Raw genomic sequence first — 19,204 nt, forward strand, 5'->3', positions numbered from 1 at the left:
AGAGGGTCAGACGGCTCGGCGGGCTCCAGCTGTAACCTTCTCTAATGCAGAGCAAATGCGACGGTGGCGGGTTGATATATTGCACCGCCAGCCAGTCCCTCGTTTATATAAACAACCTCCAAGTTCAATCGGGGCAGTAGACTGCCAAGCAATTCTCGCTGTCCCCTTTCCCCTTTTCAGCCTCCAAAAATAAACCCCAGAAGTACTCCAAGATGGCCGAAGTTCCTGTTATCCAGATCCTCAACAAGAAGGATTACTTCAAACAGGCCTTGGTGCCTATTCCGGACCCCCTACCACCTCTAGGGGAGTCGTCCCTACGGATTCGGACGGAGGTCATTTCTCTAACCTCTAACAACTTTACCTACTGCAAATTGGCTGACATGGCCGATTGGTGGGGTATCCACCGAATCCCGCCCACGGCCCCGGCACCATACAACGATGATTCCGTCTACGGCCGTATCAGCGCCTGGGGCTACGCCAAGGTCGTCGACTCTACATTTCCCAGCGTGCCCAAGGGAAGCTACGTCTGGGGATACCTCCCTATCGGTACCTTGCCCCTAGACTTCCAAGTCAGGGAGACCGGCGCCCCCGGCCAATTCTTCGTCACGGAGCCTTACCGGAAAAAGCACTTGAACTTGTACAACCACTACTTCGTCTTCCCGGAGTCGACATCTAAGGAGATCCAGGCCAAGACCGACGCCATCGCCTACGATGCCTTGTTCCGCGTAATGCACCTGACCGCGTTCCTCATGGCCGAGTTCATGTTCTCTCAGGACCCTAAGCAGTCCGTCAATCTAACCCCGGAGCAGGCCGATCTGACGGACGCCACCGTCATTAACTTTGCGCCCGGCTCCAAGGTCGGCCTGTCATTCGCCCGCGCCTTGAGAACGAACCGTACGGCGTCGAAGCCGGCGCGCATCGTGGGTGCCGCAAGCGAGTACTCACAGGCGTTCGTCAAGAGCACAGGCCTATACGATGCAGTGGAGGCGACGAGCGCGGACCCTCTCGAGGTAGCGTCACGACTAGGCATCTCCAAGGACAGCAAGATCGTGATCGTAGACTTCGGTGGCCGTAACCACGTCCAGTGGAAGTGGGCGGCAGCCCTGGTATCCGCGTACCCGCGCGTGCAGTTCATCATCGTAGGCGCCGAGGTTTCGGAGCCGTCAGCCGCAGTGGCACCCGACGGCAAGCCCCCGACCGGCCTCGACATCTCGCAGGTCATGGCCGATACTCAGCAAAACCAGGCCATTGCCAAGTTTGGCGAGAAGGAGTACTACGCGCGTGCGGACGCAGCGTGGGAGAGCCTCCGGAAGGAGGGCATTCCCGGTGTGAAGCTCGTCTGGGGCGAGGGCATGGAATCGGTTAAGGATGCGTGGGATAGGTTTGCCAAGGGTGAGGTCTCTTCGGAGGAGGGGCTTGTCTTTAAGGTATGAGGGGATAGGAAGCTTAGGTATTAATAAGCTATGATCATTATCGAAGCTACAACCTTGGTGAGGGTGAATATACCTTTACGCCTATCGAATTCTAGAGGTACGTCCTAGAGCTTAAGTACGTATCAATCGAATAACGTAAAAGAGTCTTCCTTTATATGTACCTAAGGCGCTAACTAATAGTGTTACTGCGTCATAGGTGCCTCTTAAGATATAATTTATGTTAAATATGTGCATGTATGTACCTTGTATTGATGGATATTGCCGATCGAAAGTGCACATATAGACTTTAATATCGTTGTGGAAGGCACGAAACTTATTGAGCTTCAATGTTCTTTAGGCAGGTATTTTGAAGGTACGGGTGCTTAAACTTTGCTAATTTTAGGTAGGTAATAGCTACCTCTTAACGTACCTGGTTTTATCCCATACATCATACCCGTTTGCTTAGACGTTTATGTAATAGGTACGATCCAGGTGTTACGACCCCATCGTCGTTGCCGTTTGAATTGCATACTAGATACACCTTGAAGGAAGGCGTGAGTTGCTTGCAAAGTGTATATATAAGATCTATCTATTGCTTAGGTACCTACCTAGGTCCTAGGAGTTAACATCTATTAACTTTTATACAACATCAACTTCTCCATCAAACTTCTAATATTCCTTAATCGCATAGCACAATGGATAGAATTCCAGAGGATATTATCGTAATCATTGCTTCTCTCCTTCCATCCAGAAACCTCGCACTCTTCGCCACGTTGTCACGGCCGTGGCAGCGAGCTATCGAGCGCCGCACATTTTCGACATTATACATTAACAGCACGACTAATGACCTATATGTGTTCGAGCGTATCGTCTGGGCTAATTGTATGCGCCGCAAGTTCCCGCAGAGCCTCACGTTCAGCGTCCAGCCATACATTGACAAGAGGAGGGTGAAACCTCCACAGCACTGGCAGCACTTTAGCGCATCCCTGACATGGGATTTGCGGCGACTCTTCCTCATCCTAGCAGAGAGCGACGATGAGAATAAAATGACCCTGAAGCTGGTTGGAAACATCCGTGACGACGAGAAAGACGATGGGCCTGAGTATCTTCGCCCGCGCCTTGCGTTGATTGACAACGCCGACCATTTCCCAGTAGTGAAGTGTGTGTCAAAACTAGTGTGTAGCATAGCTAATCCAAGGCCACGAATAGCGCTGCGCGCTGCCATCAACATCGCAAAACTGTTACCAAGTCTAGGATGCATCGAAATTACAGCACGAGAAGTAGGGTTTTACAAGGCAGGTGAGATAGTAACGTACGAGGAAGATATGGAAGCTCAAGCGGTGCGTCGGGAGGATGAGCATGGCTTAGCTGATGCTCTAGTCGAGGCCAACTTCCTCTCCGGCACGGAGTGCCGAGAAGTGTCTCTGTGTCTGGATTGGAATGATCCGTATTCGTTCGAAAAATATGATGGATGGGTCGTTCCTGACAGAAGGAATTCGCCATCATACGACCCTCTCGGAGCAGCTGTGCGTACGTGGTCGTACAATCTCGTCTCCCTCAAAGTCTGTGGCGTCTTTGACGGTTCGCTTTTCTGGCCGAGTGAAAGCGAGCGGCTGGAGATGCCTGTATTACCCTGGCCTTGCCTAAGAGAATTCTATGTGAACTTAGGAATAGTGACGCCGGCGGGAGGCTGGTACTTTATAAATCAACCCGACAGTCACAAGCGAAACGTACCCTGCGAAGAAACGATGCAGCCGTTATTCGTGGCCTGGGCCAAGGCGCTCGAATCTATGCCTGTCCTACAACAAGCCGCACTCCGCTTCCGTGTAATTGACGACTCGGAACAATACATGTATAACTGGTTAGTCGGCATTCGGGCACCTGGCACCGGTCCTCGGAGGGGGAAATTAGAGGGCTATTCGCATAAATCAAGGCTCATCTTTAAGAATACTAAGGGCTAGAGGCCCGAGGAACCGATCATGGTGAAGCTGAAAGCGATGCTTAAAGATAGGTTTCCAAGCAGGGAGATGGTCATGGTGGAAATCAGCACTAAATCCTCTTTCCGAGGATCCACTTTACACCGCATTCACACATGATGTATACATTTGTACGAACTATGGGCAAAAGATGAAGCTTTTGTGGATTAGTAATCTTAGTACTAAATGCTAGACAATCCAGTTCCGTGCCGGATCATGATACACGCAAGAGTAAGAAGACTTAAACAGTATTATAAATCATAAATGCCTACCTAGGTAATACCGAATATCCTCTTCCCTCCCGTTCCTATAATAGAATGCCCGAAGCCAGACACCATGCTAATTACGGACCGTCTCAACGCCCTTCCATGCAGACATGCCTCGATAGACTAATAAGATCTCTATGCCGTTGAGGTCATTTATATTTCAAGGAAACCACAGTTCCTTTACACTACTCAAACTTAGCTCCCCTCGACCCTCCCGAACTCCCCCTCATCAGAGCCTCAACATCAACATCTACCCACTTCATCTCCCTACCCATTGGCGGCGCCGATACGTTTTGGGGCGGTGCCGAGCGTTGTTTTATATGCTTTCTTACGCGCAGGCGGTCTACCAATTCGCCCGAGATCATCTCGAAGCTCTGCTTCAGTGCCACGGACGTCTCCCAGCGCTCGCCGTACTTCCCGAGCGTCCGTGTGGTTTTCTCTAAGCACGCCAAGCTTCTCTCTACATTGTCTACGCCAGGGCCACCGGGGCGCGGCGGTAAAGGGGGTGGCTGCGGTTTACCGACTTCGATGAAGGGCATTGGCGGAGTGACGCCTGCGAGGAGCAGGTCTTCCGCGTCGCGGAGGACGGCAACAAACTGGCTCGCCATGAAGAAAACGCGTAAGGCGTCGTGATATGTATAAAAGGCGGTTTTCATCTCGCGATGCGATATATCATATATGCGGTCGAGGTACGCAATGGTATGCTCAAAAATGAGTAGCCGGCCATAATCAGTTATATGAGGTGCTCTCGCCGACGGGGCTATGCAATAGACGAAACTGTATCGCAGCTCAAGGTCGAATAGCTCTCTCATGCCAATTGGCAGGGTAGTAGGGAGCGTCTCGGCCCATTCTCTCATATCTTGGCACATCTGCCAAATGAATGAGGATGCATTGTGTAATGGAGTTGGTTCCGCTTGGAAAAGTGCCTGGTACCAATGCGATTGAGCTCGTCGTAGTTGGAAGAGGAGGAATGCAGGCTCAGAACCGGAAAGGATTTTGCCAGTGATCGATGCTCGACGGCTGAATGATGAAGGCCGAGGCCAGCCAACATTTGTTGATGCGTCAGTGAAGGAGAAGGCGCGTGCATGAACCATACTGATGGACCTTGCTCAAAAAATTAGCATCTCTTATACTACGAGCAGGGGCGGAATTACATACCTATCCAATGAATAAACGCAGTAGAAGGTCTTACGCCTCATATCTAGCACTGCTTTGTCCGAGAGCTGTTCCGGCGGAGGATCCTGGTGAAATCCCAGGTCGATTACTGCTCTAGAGGTGAAGCCGATCAAGTGCCAGCTATCGAAATGAGCCGGATCTAGCATAGAATATTGAGTGAGAAGAATCAAAGATTGTATCTGTGTCGTGTAGCCTGGCATCAACGCTCTGTCTGCGTGTTGCAAGGCTTGAGCCACAAAGCGTAGTCCATTACGATAGTAATTATCGTTCTTCGCTCGACTCTGGGCGGCGGACCCTACGGCTAGCACCATATATACGAGCCAATAGTCAACATCTTTGATTGCTCGCTCTTGAAATGAGTACATTTGCTCAAGGATGGTGTAAAGTGTTGTTTCGGGGAATGCAGGAAACAAGGAATAAATATTTGTCATGTAATATTGAACAAGCGCAACGGCGTCCTGCTTAGGAGGCAGAGTTAAGTCCACGACGTTTGGAAGCGGGTCGTTAGAAGCGGCAGCTAACACGAGGCGCGCAAATGTCATGTTGCTCATCGTGGGTTCGAAATCCCTTGTCGTAGCATTAATCGACCTTGCCATTCATTATTAATACATCACCGGTGTAACCCAATGCTCGGCAGCAAGCGACTTACAAGAAGCCAAAGTCAGACATCAACGAATTGACATCGGATATTTCTCGTTTCCTAGCAGCTTTACGGTATATAGCCGCTTTGATAAGAGCAAGCGAATCTTTCCGGTCAGGCTCCGGCTGTGCTGGTGATACCTCGGACTCATGCTGAGCGACGGACGCCTTTCTTGATCGAGCGTACGCAAGTCGCTTTTCCAGCTTCTCTATGCGGAGTTCGAGCGCAGCGACGTAGCTGAACAGGCCGTGTTAGGAGTGATAAGGGCGCCTACATATAGAGCTGAGATCTCTTACCTCCGTTCCTTGCCCCTAGCGAATTGATCGTTGGCAGCCGAGCACTCTTTCTCCCGGCCGGCCTTCTCGCAGGCAGTACATGCCGGCAATTTCCCATCGCACTGGCAATATCGTCATCAGCACCGGGATTAATATATTGAACGACAGCTGGACTACCTTGACTTTAGCACTTCGACCTATTGATATCTTAGTCTTGACAATCTTTAACTACCTAATGTATAGGTTCGATGCGATAGTACTGACATCTAGAGCAGGCTGACACTGGTCGTGACACCCGTAATAACGGGTTATCCGAGAAACTTGATCGCGGCATACTGCCTGTCTTCAAGCGAGAGCTTAGGCGTGTATAGCTTCCCGGTTGTGGTCCCTGACGTCCAGGGTCTTCAGGGTTTTTAATAGTATGAGATAGCGCCAATTCAAGTGGAGATCGTTTCCACAGTCGTGATAGCTACGTGGGTAGATTGGCGGTTTTAGGTTAATTAATATATGTACGTGTTATTGGTAGCAGGCGACATGCGGCGTAAGAGTCGTTAAATTTAACTTCTTATCCCGCTGAAGAAGCGTTATTGCTGTTTGGGAAAAAGGTTATGACTATCGAAAGTGATAGTGGCGGTAGTAAGAATGAAAGATTCTAAGCTTGCACGTGGATATACCGCCTTCAGAGCCTTGGGGCTCAAGTAACGAGTCGAGAGAGGCGGCTTATTACTTTTAGTGGCGTTAGTAATACGTCTAGAGAAACTGGAACTAACAACCTCTGTACAAGCTGACAAGAAGCCTGTACAAGAAGCCTGTACAAGGTGTGCAGTGTTCCGAAGATGGGCTAGACCGTCACCACTACCACAGAAAATTGGGAGAGGGTGCGGTGGTATGTGTACCACAAACTGTGGGGGTTTCCGCCGATTTACAATTTAAGAATGATGGACCATTGCATAACCCATGGTTTGGCGGCTCCTCCTGGAAGCTTGGTGCGGCTTAGGATCTAATCGTCAACGATTCGCGGGGTTCCTTTCTTTCTTTGGTTCATCGAAGGAGCCGAAAGACATTTGTTTGAACTTTTGCTATTTCTGTCGTAAAACATCCGCTTTCCCGTGGAGCTGGGGTCATGTCGATGCCGGACGAGGAGTACATATGCTCTGCACAAATTATAAGGCTTGCTCATGTATCGAGTGCCAAACTACATGGGTTGCCGTCGTAGCGGGAGCTCCCTGCATCAGGGGGAAGAATTTCAACCCAGCTCGCTCCTCAACAATTTGTATTAGCCTTGTAACCACGAGGCATTCTAGTAGAGACCACGCGGGAAACCGCCCGAGAATGAGATCATGCCCGCTCCTTTCGTTCTCTTGCGCCTCGTCCAGGACCGATAGTTAATACCAGAACACCCGACTTCCCCACGCCCTCCCCTGCACGCAATAGACATGCGGTAAGGCTGGGTTCTTTCTGAATCTAGTTGGTGGTACAACTATTTGGGGGTATGCTTTGCGGACAAGTGACGTGATTGCCTCGCGAGGCGCCATGGCAGCCTGCATAATAATACATATATTTTCTTGATTCTGGCGCGGCCGTCTCATAGATGCATGGATAGGTGGTACCAAACCGTTGGTCGGGTGTAAGAATTTTTTTTTAAATAGAGAAGTCCGGTTGTATCAATAATCGTCGGTCAGCACGTTATTGACACCCTTAAAACCGATGCTACTGTTCCAGGATAAGCTCGATTAGGAAATGTGCCTAGTAAAAGCAGAGGAAGGGTATCTAAGAATAGAAACGGATTCTTGTAGTTGTACCAGGAAGAAATCCTAGGCACTTTTGCCGCACGCGTGTAAGTTAAAGTCGTAGCGGCCGGGATCTCATAGAAACTATAAGTTTATATTGTAAAGCGAGATGACATGCACGAATGAACGAAACGGAATTGTATCCGGTAATAGCGTTCATCGACCCTCCATCGACTACTATGTAGCTATTGACCCAGCCCGATGTGAAGCCGATAAAGGAACAGAAAGGTGAAACGAAACGGATGACAGGAGAAACTTTAGGAGTCGGGTGATTCGGACGACTCAAAGGCTAAAGCTAAAGATTAGATTAACTAACTAGTGAAGGTTTACTACATCATGGGGACTAATAACCTTGTTATGTAGAGTTTGATTCCCGTGAAATTGATCTATGGAAGTTGCTATTCAACTGTATACCTACCTCCTAGCCTAACATAATTAATTACATTGATGTACTATACGAACCTTCTATAATCGCGGGGCCAATCGGTGCTCCATTATATATACTCCGCGTTCTACGGTCGCTCCCCTCTCTTTAGCCTTGTAGCTACAAGTAGTGGCTAGGTACTATCTTATCGGGTATTATCAATCTGACAGTACATCATTGTTAGCGTATCAGACAAGCTAATATAGAGGTAGTTGATGCTAGGTAGATACGAGATATACATGTATATGCACAAGGCATTTCGTACGAATTGATAGGTACGGGTACGTAAGAATGTGTTCTCAAACTGAGAGCGGATATTACAAGCTCGACGGCGACGACTCTCCCTTCTACAGCCACATTTACGAAGCATTCTGCGGCGGCGTCTCCAAAAATCGAAATCATGATAAAATAAAACTCGAACTGCAGCAGCAGCAGCAGCAGCAACAACAGCAACATCAGCAATATAATCGCTTTGTTCAATTCGCTCGCCCCGCTTTCATTCCCGACGCTTCGAGTCCTCGAAGTTGCGTGCGACCACCGATTGATCTCCCCCACGTGCCTGGGGGCCAGATCAAAAAGCCCAAGGCTCTATCCCACAACAAGAGCGACCAGAAACAACACGAATCTATACCAGAGTCGCTCATGGATGCCTCAAATGTCTTTCGTCAGGTCCAAGGGTTTACGTCCCATGCTCCGAGACCGCCGCAACAATGGCAACAAAAGAAGCCTATCAAGACCGAGGAGAACGGCGACGGCGAAGCCTCTCACCGTATTGCGCATACGCTAACAGCTTGCTGCCGGTGTCGCCAGGTGAGTACCTGTCTCGCACATGCTCCGGTGAAAGAGACTTGGGGCTCCCTCTCTTTCGAGACTATTTCAGTTGACTTGGCCGTTTCTTAGAGGAAAACACGCTGTGACCCCACGCTGCCTCGTTGTTTGCCGTGCGAGCGATCCGGCTCTGCCTGCGAGTACTTTGATACGACAAAGGGAAAGAGGATTAGTCGGTATTATGTTGTCAAACTCCAAGAGAAAGTTAGACAACTTGAGGCCGAACTTGGCCAGTATACCGACGATGATGACTTCCCCAAAAACCATGAAGATTTCATCCGGCCAGGTGGTTTAGTCCGCCTGAATGAAACCGATGAGACCCCGCGGTATCTCGGGCCCTCCAGTGGTATCGCCATGACGCGTATACTCATGGAAGAGGCTAAACGATACACCGACTCGAAGCGTATATCAGAGCTGATACCAGATTTACGGGACCGCCGCCAAACCGCGGCGCCCGGCGCGAGTTTTTCAGGGACACGGTCGCAATCCTTCACTATACCGCCCCCAATGTCGGCAAGGAAGAAAAGCTATCCCATCATCAGTGCCGTTCCGGCGCAAAACCTTCCGAGCAGAGGCATCGCTGATAGATTGGTAGAGGTTTTTAATCAACGGGGTGAGTTATTCACTCGTGCCCCTTAAGCAGCAGAGAAGGCTTAGGCTAACTGCCCACTCTAGCTCAAGTATTTACTCCAACTCTTCATGAGAAGGTATTGGAGAGGACCGTTGAAGACGTTTACGCCGGGAGCAGAGATCCGTACCAAAACTTTGTTGTGCGATTAGTCATGGCGACGAGCATGCAGAAATTAGACACGACATATGCAGGACTTGCTGATAGCTATTATCAGGCTGCAATGAAATACTTTGAAGATGTCGTCCGGCCTAAGGATCTCAAGACTCTTCAATGCCTCATCTTGATCGGTCAATATTCAATGCTGACACCCACCCGAACTGCTGTTTACTACGTAATCGGCTTAGCAACGAGGATCTGTCAGCAACTAGGCCTAGCTGACGAGAAGACCATTTCCCTAGGCGTCAGTGACCCGCTGACTCTGGACATGCGACGACGACTAAGTTGGATTGTTAGCAACCTAGAACAAGGCATGGCCTACGTTATGGGCCGTCCGAATGGGTTTGCTAAAAGTGATGACATAAATGATGTCAGGTTCTTCGAGACCGTAAGCGACGCAAACATTCGTGAAGACGGAATCATCCCTGGACCCCCGGATGAGAAGAAACTAGTTGCTATACACTTCTGTAAGATGCGACAGCTCCAGTCTGAGATTCGACGGATCTTGTACGAAAAGAAGTACCTAGAACCTAAGGACGACCGCCATCCGTGGTTTAGGGGAATGGAGGCCAAGATGGACCAGTGGCTTAAAAAATCCCCAGAAAATCCAGCATGGTGCAAGCCCTGGTACGTATTTGATTCCAGCATCCAGATCAAGTTCTAGTAGTCTCATTAAAATAATTATAGGTTTTCAGGGCGATTTCACGTTATGATGATGACACTTCATCGACCATCTCCTCAAGTGCCGAAGCCATCCGTACGTTCGGCCACGAAGTGCTTCGATTCGGCTGCATTTGTTATTCAGATCTCCAGTAAACAGATGATGGCAGCAGCTGTCGATATCACATGGGTTTTTATACTGACCCTTTACATGTCTCTTAACACTATTTTATGGACTGTTACCTACCCCGAGGTTCGAGCGTTGCACACTCGTGACGAAGTACAGGAACTAGTCAATATATCACTAGATATAATTGACCAATGCGTTGAAAGATGGCCAGGAACCGCAGCAGCATCTCAACTATACTCTACTTTTACGAAAGCATGCCTTCAAAGTTACGATTCGAACGAAACGCCAATACAGTCAAACTCAAGTGCTTTTAATACCCCACCATCTCAAACAGATACGAACTCGCCTTCTGCATCTGATATTTCAAGTGGGACGACAGTATCCAATACTGGTGTTTCTCCTTTCAACCCACCACAATTTGGCTACGTTTTTGGCTCCGGTCCAGAAGAGATGAATAATTATGGGGCCGAGAACAACTACATCATACACCCCACGTTTAGATCAAATTCCATCTTCCTGAACCCGGCCTCTAGTGACCATACCGGACGTCGTTTCAGTTATTTCCCTCCCGACTTCACTCAGGGAGACTTGACGCTCATGGAAGAGCACAGCCCACCAGATACCGATGCGACAGTGTCACCGCCATTCTCATCTCCTACACAGCATATCCCGACTTCTCCGGAATCAGTGTCTACAAGCACTGCTACTTCAGCTATGGGAACACCACTTCCTGTTACACCCATGCTCTCGACTTCGAGTTTAGCTCAGACCCCCTCTGATATCGCGACGCCTAATACGGTGCCTCCACCGCAATCGCGTACGGCCCCGCCAGCTTTTACTATTCCTCCTTTACCACAACATCAATTACAAGGTCAACGACCTCTGCCTCAGCCAACTACAGTTACGGATTGGTTTAATCCCCCGCCGCCGTTCATCTCACCATACGCCTTCGGTAACGGATTAGGTGGTAATTTCTGGAACGATTCCGGCGCAAACGGCCTTGGCGATATTAACATGGGCAATATGCCGTTTTCTAACGGGCTCCCGCCGGAGCGGCAAGGGAGCTTAAGCCAACAGCAACAAATCGAGCTCATGGACGTTTTGGAGAATGAAGGAATGACAGATATAGACACGTACTTGAACATGGGAATGGCGTATCCAAATCTCATGGGCAACGGGAATCAGGGTTTCAACTGGGGCGGGCAGTCATAAGTTATGCAGGGTTAGACTGGAGTTTCTTTTTTGTTTATTGCATTCTTTATTTCCAGGTTGGGAGGATTACCTTGAAGCTTTTATGCCATTATGAGAAGGTATACTTCGTATATGTGGGAAATATTCGCCGGTAGATACCATTGCTTTTTTTTTTTTTGGAGTTTAGATATTACTGTGCGGACAGATGACGGAATGGGTGAATGGATGACAGGCAATCTGCGTTTTCTTTATATTTTTAGCATTGCTCATTGCTATTGGTACTGGTCGTACTGGATGATTAAAATGTCTATCAACTTCCTGTCAATGTAAAATCAATATATTATTTTATACTCCATCTGATGACAAGCCTTAACATAATTATCAATAAGCTAGTAATTCATTTTGTTTAGGACCTTGCCTGACTCTAACAGGTGCTATAAATTCTAACACAACCACAAGTCTACCTACCTATTATAGAGCATCGATCTAATCCGACTATACAGAATACAAGATCCCACCTCCTACAGCGCGAACCGAGAAACAATGCCAATCTCAATCAAGCTTTTACCGCAGGGAGCTAGTGATAACAGGGTTGCGGCCGCCGCACATGGAAAAACTGTGAGTGGTGGAATTTCAGCAACGGACATGTTCCCCATACTAATTGCAACCACCCCGGCCATGGCCCATGGGGTCTGGGGTAGTAGCCGTGTACATACCCCAGCCCAACCACCTGGGAAGCTCGCTGCTAGATGTATGTATAAGAGAATGAAGTATTAGTGGCGGATAGATATACGATTGGTGGATATAACGTGTGATCCCGTCGCTTGGGGCGAGGTCTCCCCACTGGGTTCAGCTGAATAGGCGAGGTGCTGTTTAGCGAATCCATCCTGTCCTGTCGAGTATCGCCGACGGAAAAGAGGAGAAGGGCCTGTAAGGCGAGAGAAATATCCTGGCTTGCGTAGGTGAATCCGGTGGGTTAGCTGTTCTCGGCTGATCGGACCTCGACCATTGGGCTTATATACCTATATATACATACCTAGGTGGGTATATAAAGACTAATTGCTCTCCTGGCCGTTAAATATACCTTTTGTTATTCGCCAACTCTCCCCCTTTACCACAACCTCATTATCACGGGGTATCGTGAGGACAAGAGCGGAGACACATAAGAATAACGCTCTCACTAGCACCAGTGTCAAAATGGTGAGCTCAAAGAGGCTCTACAACTGGTGAGTTTCTAGGTTCATAGCTAACCAACCAACAAGGAATACAAAACTAAGACTGAGCAGGTACATCGCCCTCGTGGCGGCCATGTGCATGGTTCTCTACGGCTACGATGCCTCGGTCTTCAACGCGGCGCAGGGCTCCGACAACTGGCTTGAGTGGTTCGACCTCGATACTGTAAGATCCTTATACGATAGACTGTTTTATCCTACGATATCTGAAGTTAAGCTAACACGTCCGGCTTGAAGAAGAGAGACGCAAACCTGATAGGGCTGATCAATACGGCCTATACTATCGGTGCTATCGTTGCGGGTTGGTTCTTTGGCGGTCCAACTGTAGGCTTCCATATGCATTGGCGTATAATTCAAGTTGTATACGTCTCAACACTAACAAGTATCTAGGCGGACTATTTCGGTCGACGAGTCGGCATGGGTATAGGCTGTCTCCTAACCATAGCTGCTACATTCATGCAAGCCTTCGCTCCATGGCATAATCTCGGGTGCTTCATCGGCGGCCGCGTGCTCATCGGCATCGGGCAGGGCATGGCTCTCAGTGCGTAAAAACCCACCCACACACACATATATACTCGCACCATTATCCCGAACTAACACCCCACCAGCCGCTGGACCCATCTACATCGGCGAAGTCTCGCCCCCGGAGATCCGCGGGCAGATCATGACGTTCTGGCAGATGTTCTACAGCGTGGGGTCCTTCATCGCGTACTGGATCGCATACGCGTGCAACGCGAACAAAGAGAAGCTCGGCCACTGGGACTGGCGCATGGTCGTCATCTTCCAGATGCTAGTGCCAATCATCATCATCGTGCTCCTGCCCTTCCAACCCGAGTCCCCGCGCTGGTGGATCAAGCGCCACAACAACGTCGAGGAGGCTAAGAAAGCGCTGCGCAAGATCCGGGACACGGAGCAGGATGTCGAATTCGAGGTCTTGAGCATACGGGAGGCCATTGAGTTTGAGAACGAGGCTATGAGCAGCTCGTATACGGCTCTCTTCAAGGACCCGTCCGTACGCAAGCGGCTTTACCTCGCCTTCATCCTAAACGTTGGACAGCAGCTTTCTGGCCAGGGCACATTGAACTCGTACTCGAGCGCCATATACAAGACGATCTGGCCTTCGACGCAGACGATAAACTTGATTAACGCCTTAAATGCAACATGCGGTATACTATTCACCCTCAATGCCGTCTGGATCGCAGATAGATTTGGACGGCGATGGCTGTTCATCGTGGGTGCGATCGGGATGGGGATTTGCATGTTAATTGTTCCTATTGTCGGTATGACGACCCCCTACGTGGTCGGAGCCAAAGGCGCAGCTACAAAGACCGAACCTGTTGGCATAGCCATCGTCTTCCTCCTATTCCTTTTCATATTCTTCTACAAGCCTTCATGGGGAGCGACGACATGGATATGGACCTCGGAGGTGTTCAGTATGAACGTTAGGGCACAGGCGGTCGGAATGTGCTCCCAAATGCAGAATGTTGCCAACACCATCTTCCAGCAATTCTTTCCTATTTTCCTTGCTAGGGAGGGTTTAAAATGTTTGTTCTTCTTCATGGCAACTAACTTCATCTTGGCTGTCTTCGTATGGTTCTGCATCCCCGAGACAATGAAGGTTCCACTGGAAGAAATCGACGCGCTGTTCGGCGGTCAGAATCACGTAGAGAAGGGTGGACAGATGCTCAGCATTACGGATGCACACAACATAGAGGAGAAAACCAGCGCCTCTGTGCAGCAGCGAGAGACTACTAAAGACGCGAATGTTTGATGTGAATTAATTACACGTAGTTGAGGAGAAATGCAACAGCTACATACTTTGGCTCTAGTACTAGAGTAGGCTGACACAGATTTTCTCTATGCAATCTAGGCTTGGCAACTAGGTAATTGACTATAACGTATAACGAAACATGGCCTGCTTGATATTAGATTTCTGATTGTCTTGCTTAGGTAGACGTAGGGGGAACTTACGTTGTTTTTATCAGAGACGTCTTCGAAACCCTGCAGATTACTCTCCTTTTCCATCGCCTCAAGCTCATCCTCTGATTTGCCCTCTAACATCTTATCTCGCTTCTTGTTTTCGAGTACGTAAAGTAAGCGCAGAACTTGATTCAGGACCAGATTCAGAATGAAGCCGCAGAGCATAGCTACAATACCACCACGGTAGGCTGGGGCTTCCCTGCTCACGAAGAACTGTGGCCCGGCGATTTGACCAATGCAGTAGCAGACGAAGACCCAGCCTGAGGCTACAGATCTCTTAGTGCTACCTGCAATGTTGGTTGCGAGTAGGCCAAGAATTATCATAAACCCCACAGGATAAGAGCCCTATTTTTTACAAATTAGAAAGGAACGCATGAGAAGACCTAGGTATAAATCCAAATTTGGATCGGGCACGTAACTGCGCATTTCAATACTCGTAGGCTGAAGGTCGCGGTACTTACCAGTAACCAAGCTCCTACAAGACGTCCCCATTTGTTCGTTGGCTGGAGTTGGTTGATCAAGACTGTCCCTATGATCTTATACATGGTTAGTTAAACATCCTGTCGTCATAGCGTATAATTGTACATACCGGCGGGATCATAGCTAGAGATGCAATGTGTAGACGAAAACCACCGACGTAAGAAGTGAGAACTCCAGAGCCGAGTTGCGCTACAAGTTGGACTGCAGAACCAGGTAGGTTCAACAGGGTGGTTTGCAATGGATCAAATCCCAAGCCGGAGATTATCAGGGAGCCAAAACTTAGCCCACCAGACGCAATGGCATTGACGAAGGATATCAAACCTAGGACAACTACTTTAGGGTCGGTAATCGCCTCTATGACCTGATCTCCGACGATACGACGAGATTTGGTGCCAGTTTTGTTTTCGATTACTCGTTGAATGGCGATGACCTTTTCGTCCTCATCCAGCCACTGGACACTTGCTGGGCTATCAGGTACAAAGAGCGTGAAGACTACACCCCATACGATGGTAAGGCTTCCTAGAATAAGATAGATGTACTTCCTAGAGTAAAGTTAGCATCAATGACTACACTAGGGCAAACACAAGTTTTGATATAGGAGCAGGGATGCTATATGGGCGGAAATTCTCTTAAGATATACAGAAGTAGGTGAAATCTCATACCAAGTAGACAGAGAGCCTTGGATATGGCCGATGCCATAGGCTAGGAGTGTTCCGACGAAATTGCCAACCCCAAGGAAAGAGATCCAGAGGGCCGATCGGCCTGCTTGCTCTTGCCTAGTCCACCACATTCCGGTGACGGAGACGAAGCCGGGTGAAACCGTCGCTTCGACCACGCCCAAGAAGAATCGTACGGTAGCAAGGCTGGCAAAGGAAGAGCATGCTGCTGTTGTCATGAGAATAGCTCCCCACAGTACTATATTAACTCCGAGGAACTTGGCTACTGGGAACCTCTGAATGATTGCGATGCCGGGGTATTCGGCGACAAGATATCCTATCATTATTATTAGCATCCGTTATCTGTATAAACACCAGTAAAGACTTACCGAAATAGAAGATAGAACTAGCCCAAGAGTAATCCTGGCCTTGAAGCTTATTATCAGGTATGATACCATACACCGAAGAGTAGCCCAAGGAGGTCTTGTCGATGAACATCAAAGCGTAGGTGACGCATAGGAAAGGTAAGATGCGAATGTCAATCTTTCGTCGAACTTTCCGAGAGGTTTCCTCGTCCACGGCATCGCTCGTCAACGCTCTTGCAGCCAAAGATCCAGCCTCATCTTTGATATCCAGTTCTACCGCTTCTACATCGCGAATACCAGAAGTGGTAATAGTCTGTTGACCTGTTGGTTTTTCTGAGGCCATTTTGATTGCAATCGGCTTACTGTTGTGGTATGTATGTAGTCTTCAAATTCCGATTCTGCTTCTAGAAGTGTTTTCAGCAGACCGACTGACTGCAATATCCTGCAGTTACCCTTATCAAGTTTACGAAGAAACGAAACTTGGTCTTTTCATACTGATTTAAGTAGGCCATCCCCTAAGTAGGTAGATATTCATCGGACGACTCCGATGTGTAACAAAAAAAAAAACTAAGAGATAAGTAAGGGAAAGTATTTTTGTATTATCTCGTAGCCTGTAGGTGATTGCTTCGCGACTTCCAAGTTAATAGTCTGATCTAGATAGGAAGTACATATGTACCTAGCAAGCAGCACTCACTGAACGCTGCATGTGTGGGGTAAGCTACAGGGTAGCTACATGCATTACCCCCCCCCCCCCCCCCCCTCTGCCCCTATGAGGTACTGTAGATATGTACCCTGTAATCCGTATAGATAAGTGATACTGATCCTGATGAACCTTGATCGTTACATTGAATGCATCAACCTATGTAACTTAGAAGTTAGCGGATGATAGGATAGGCTAATTGGAACTTCGAAGTCTGGAGACCTCAAGGTTCACGGATTCATCTATTTAATAGCTTCGGCTTATGCTCACAAATACTTACTCAATATACCTTATCCATCATATTTCTTATGTATGTGTATTCTCACAGGCGACGACTAGGCTTCTAAGGATTTTTCTGGCAAGATGGATCAACAGTTCGACGACGATTTTGTCTTCGTTACCCACGAGGACGCCGACCTCGCTCAGTCCAAGCTGTGCTATCTTGGCGAGATTAGCGAATTCATCGACAGCATTGCAGATGACTTGTGGCCAGTCAACAAGAAGATACATGATAACCCAGAGCTTGGCTATGAAGAATTCATTGCTCATGAGACACTGACAAAATTCATGGCCAGTAGGCCAGGATGGAAGGTGACGCCATCTGCATATGGTTTAGCTACAGCTTGGGTTGCTGTGTTTGATAGCGGGAAGAAGGGCCCAGTTGTATCCTTCAACGTTGAAATGGGTGTGTCAAGCCGAATTAATTAGTGATACGAAGAAGTCTAACTAAGTGTGTAGACGCGTTGGATGGCATTGGACATGCGTGTGGTCACAACCTCATTGCTACCGCATCTGTAGCAGGTGGATTGGCGACAGCTAAAATAATGGAGGAACATCAATTGAGTGGGAAAGTCGTCGTGTTCGGAACCCCCGCGGAAGAAGGTAAGGAAGACTTGGGCGACTGATATCATCTCCTCGACCCGGACCTCTGAAATAAATATCACTCGTATAAAAGATATATTCTGATCTTTTACAGGAGGTGGCGGCAAGATCAAGTTGTTGAAAGCCGGGGCTTATCGAGATTACAAGGTCGATATCAATTTGATATCTCATCCTGGCATTACCAAAGACACTGCCCTGATGCGGACATCTGCGTATACCGCATTCAAGGTCGAATACTTCGGCCGCGAGGCTCGTAAGCTGATTCGAACTGTCTTCCTATACACTTGGGAATGGTAATATTGATTTAAGTATCTTAGACGCAGCAGCAAGTCCCTGGCTGGGCATCAACGCTCTTGACGCGTTGATCACATCTTACAATGCATTATCCGTCCTCCGTCAGCAAACAATGCCTGGTGATGTCATCCAGGGGAATATTACGGATGGTGGGGTGCGGCCGAATGTGATCCATGCATATACGGCCGGTAATTTCGTAACCCGCGCAAACACACAGGGGAGGGTGAAAGAACTGAAGCAGAAGGTTGATGCCTGCTTTGAAGCTGGAGCGACAGCAACGGGTGCCAGGCTTCAGATGACTCATGTGCAGTCTTACGCCGACCACGTCCCTAACCGGGTGCTAGGTGCTTCCTATCGAAAGTATTTCAATGCACTTTCGCCTCCGCAGCCCATTCCGGGGAACGACAGCGTGGATGAGGCCGAAGGCCGAACAATGGCTAGTACAGACCAAGGCGATATAAGTTACGCTATGCCTAGCTTGAATGCAGGGTTTGCGATTCCACCGGGACCGGGAGGGAACGGACCTCATAATCCGGAATTCGCCAAGGCAGCCGGAACAAGGGTTGCATTTGAGCGATGTCTGCGTGTAGGTAAGGCGCTCGCAGGTACTGCTGTGGACGTCTTGACGCAGGATGGTCTCCTAGAAGAAGTAAAGAAGGCGTGGAAAAGAGAGATCAAAGGAAATTAACATTATAAAGTTGTGGTACAACATGTTTTCAACTTACACACCCTTCGCGATCTTAGGTTTTAAGGGGGAGTTAACTAGAATATCTCTTGAAAGTACACTCTCAATTATTACCTAAGAGCGAACATGCAAGGAACTCTTTTTTCGGGGCTAGTTCTCTATATAGTATAGGTATATGTATAGGTACCTAATATAGATATTGATACTATTAACAGCGGGTACCATCGCTTATACTTCTAGTCGTCATTTTAGTTGACTGACAGGGAGAGTAATTAAGATTAGTTATGAGAAGCTTTTGAAAAATGAAGAATCCTAAGCTCTTTGTCCTTGCTATGCTATAGTACCTAACTTACGTCTATGATTGATTAATATACT

General features: G+C 48.4%; 6 protein-coding genes across 6 annotated transcripts; 4 read left to right on the forward strand and 2 right to left on the reverse strand.

The window, feature by feature from the left end:
• Positions 1-212: 212 nt before the first annotated feature.
• On the forward strand, positions 213-1,433 carry F4817DRAFT_356514 (uncharacterized protein; the record flags this gene model as incomplete). Its single annotated transcript, XM_049305799.1, has 1 exon — positions 213-1,433. The coding sequence occupies one exon, from the start codon at positions 213-215 to the stop codon at positions 1,431-1,433; it is 1,221 nt and encodes a 406-aa protein (XP_049162348.1).
• A 674-nt stretch (positions 1,434-2,107) lies between these two features.
• On the forward strand, positions 2,108-3,373 carry F4817DRAFT_356515 (uncharacterized protein; the record flags this gene model as incomplete). The annotated part of the gene is made up of 2 exons (XM_049305800.1): positions 2,108-2,711; positions 2,751-3,373. 2 exons carry the CDS (start codon positions 2,108-2,110, stop codon positions 3,371-3,373), a joined length of 1,227 nt encoding a protein of 408 aa, XP_049162349.1.
• Positions 3,374-3,533: 160 nt separating this feature from the next.
• On the reverse strand, positions 3,534-6,390 carry F4817DRAFT_237079 (fungal-specific transcription factor domain-containing protein). The gene is made up of 6 exons (XM_049298984.1): positions 6,010-6,390; positions 5,923-5,942; positions 5,767-5,867; positions 5,480-5,707; positions 4,813-5,418; positions 3,534-4,758 (listed from the first exon to the last, which is right to left on the reverse strand). Exons 1-6 carry the CDS (start codon positions 6,077-6,079, stop codon positions 3,840-3,842), a joined length of 1,944 nt encoding a protein of 647 aa, XP_049162350.1. The 5' UTR covers positions 6,080-6,390; the 3' UTR covers positions 3,534-3,839.
• Positions 6,391-12,470: 6,080 nt separating this feature from the next.
• On the forward strand, positions 12,471-14,606 carry F4817DRAFT_237144 (general substrate transporter). The gene is made up of 6 exons (XM_049298985.1): positions 12,471-12,595; positions 12,740-12,781; positions 12,842-12,953; positions 13,025-13,111; positions 13,178-13,328; positions 13,396-14,606. Exons 2-6 carry the CDS (start codon positions 12,753-12,755, stop codon positions 14,556-14,558), a joined length of 1,542 nt encoding a protein of 513 aa, XP_049162351.1. The 5' UTR covers positions 12,471-12,595; positions 12,740-12,752; the 3' UTR covers positions 14,559-14,606.
• Positions 14,607-14,678: 72 nt separating this feature from the next.
• On the reverse strand, positions 14,679-16,611 carry F4817DRAFT_312480 (MFS general substrate transporter; the record flags this gene model as incomplete). The annotated part of the gene is made up of 6 exons (XM_049300130.1): positions 14,679-14,702; positions 14,759-15,112; positions 15,229-15,303; positions 15,357-15,789; positions 15,910-16,240; positions 16,293-16,611. 6 exons carry the CDS (start codon positions 16,609-16,611, stop codon positions 14,679-14,681), a joined length of 1,536 nt encoding a protein of 511 aa, XP_049162352.1.
• A 410-nt stretch (positions 16,612-17,021) lies between these two features.
• Positions 17,022-19,094, forward strand: F4817DRAFT_326818 (uncharacterized protein). The gene is made up of 4 exons (XM_049301952.1): positions 17,022-17,653; positions 17,707-17,850; positions 17,945-18,103; positions 18,168-19,094. The coding sequence occupies exons 1-4, from the start codon at positions 17,332-17,334 to the stop codon at positions 18,830-18,832; spliced, it is 1,290 nt and encodes a 429-aa protein (XP_049162353.1). The 5' UTR covers positions 17,022-17,331; the 3' UTR covers positions 18,833-19,094.
• The last annotated feature ends 110 nt before the right edge of the window (positions 19,095-19,204 follow it).

This window comes from Daldinia loculata (assembly GCF_022478755.1).
Source record: "Daldinia loculata strain CBS 113971 unplaced genomic scaffold F4817scaffold_6, whole genome shotgun sequence".
Taxonomy (NCBI): domain Eukaryota; kingdom Fungi; phylum Ascomycota; class Sordariomycetes; order Xylariales; family Hypoxylaceae; genus Daldinia; species Daldinia loculata.